General features: G+C 49.1%; 1 protein-coding gene across 6 annotated transcripts in view; it reads right to left on the bottom strand.

Annotated features, from left to right (window-relative positions):
• Nucleotides 1–1,701, bottom strand: part of tmem178a (transmembrane protein 178a) — a 12,024-nt gene that overhangs the window by 7,212 nt on the left and 3,111 nt on the right. For all 6 annotated transcript variants that reach the window (XR_312133.2, XR_312134.2, XR_312135.2 and 3 more), the window contains exon 3: nt 933–1,070. Coding sequence is in view for 2 of the 6 variants with exons in the window: in XM_005748618.2 (XP_005748675.1) it covers nt 933–1,070 (138 nt within the window). In the remaining 4 variants the exon portion in view is untranslated. The remainder of the gene's footprint in view (nt 1–932; nt 1,071–1,701) is intronic.

Genomic DNA, 1,701 nt, shown 5'->3' with positions numbered 1-1,701 from the left:
TGATCTGCACACAGCTGTTGTCACGAACGGCGCACTCGCTTACGTCACTGTCGTGAGACATTCTCGCAAAAAATCACGGTTTTAGTAACGCAGCGTTCCTACGGGAAAGTAACGGTAATCTAATTACTGTTTTTGCAATAGTAATCCTTTACTTTACTCGTTACTTGAAAAAAGTAATCAGATTACAGTTACGCGTTACTGCCCATCTCTGGTAACTAGTAACTATAATTAATTATTTTTTCAAAGTAGCTTGGCCAACACAGCTCACCACATGGCTGGATTACTGCAGTGGGTCCTGTTTGGGTTTGGAGAGGCTCCAGTATGCACTGAGCTCTGGGGACACGTCACCCCCACCCTCATCTCCACGGATTCCTGATGATCCTCATTCTCACTTATAAATGCCCGAGGCTGACTTGCTGCACCCTGAGCTTTACTCCATCACTGGAGTCCATCAGTAACCTTGTCAAAACTCACCTCAACAAAACCGTCCACCTCTAGCCTTCTTTTGTTTATTTACAGTCTTTGTAAACATCCTTGGGTTTTGTCACTAAGCAAATGTGAGTCATTACTAAGGGCAGGCAGGTTAATAAGGTTTACCAGTCTGCACTCGTAGGTTTAGAAGTTTATATGGCAGGAGTATGCACACCACACTGAAACGTTACAGTGTGGCGCTGTACACTGCCATGGAAACAAACACGTGACCTTTTACTTGAATCTTTCTAAATGATTTCACGTTGATGCTCTTATAGCCGAGCCCACTCAAATCTCTCTGGTGATTTTTTTTGTCGGCGCAATTCTATTTATAAAGTGCCAAATCACCACAGCTGCCTGAAGACGCTTTCTATGGTCAGATGAAGACAGTACTCGCTGTGAACCTCAGCTGTGACCAGCAGGGGGAGACACTGGGCTGCTGCACAGAGCAGGTGAGTTACCTGCCATGAGGAAGAGCAACCCAGAGACGTGCTGCGTCAGGCTCTCCTCCCAGAAGAAGCCCACCGACGCCACGATGCTCCCGCACAGCAGGACGGCCGCCGCCATGCCCAGGAAGCCTGCCGTGATGCGCCGCAGGTCTGTGGACGCACACACACACACGCACGCAGGCACACAGTGATCAGTGCAGGAAATGAAGGAACACAAAACATTGCCGTGGTAACCACTCCTTGGTACTGTTACATAAAACTGATGGTGTGTTTCCGTGGCAACAGTGACTGGCAGTGAGGTTGGCGGCGAGAACACAAGCCAATTACAGGAAGAGTTCAAAGATGGAGAGTGATCTATAATCTATAATCAGGGACGTGAGCAGTGATGTCACAGAGGTAAAATCCTGTGATGTGATTGGTGCTGAGGCAACTCCAAGCACACAGAGCGTTGGTGTAAAGAGAGCCGAGCGTCCAATCATAGCGACCTCGCTGAGCGGTCGTGTGACGCAGCGTCCAAGGTCGCAAGCATGTGCCCGGCAGGAAGCGGAGGATCACTTCTTCTTCTTCTGTGAGACTGAAACGCACACAGCTGACTGCTCTTAGGGTCACCTGCACAGGTGTGAAAACACCCACAGTCTGAGAAACACCGACTGACCCTGAACGCCACACTGAGGGAACACACACAGACACACAGACAGACACACAGACAGACACACACACAGACAGACAGACACACACACATACAGACACACACACACACAGACACACACACACACACACA

Source organism: Pundamilia nyererei, unplaced genomic scaffold, assembly GCF_000239375.1.
Source record: "Pundamilia nyererei isolate P.nyererei 1_Seehausen unplaced genomic scaffold, PunNye1.0 scaffold00225, whole genome shotgun sequence".
Classification (NCBI taxonomy): domain Eukaryota; kingdom Metazoa; phylum Chordata; class Actinopteri; order Cichliformes; family Cichlidae; genus Pundamilia; species Pundamilia nyererei.
The sequence above is the reverse complement of the archived record's forward strand: the minus strand, read 5'-3'. Positions and strand labels throughout refer to the sequence as shown.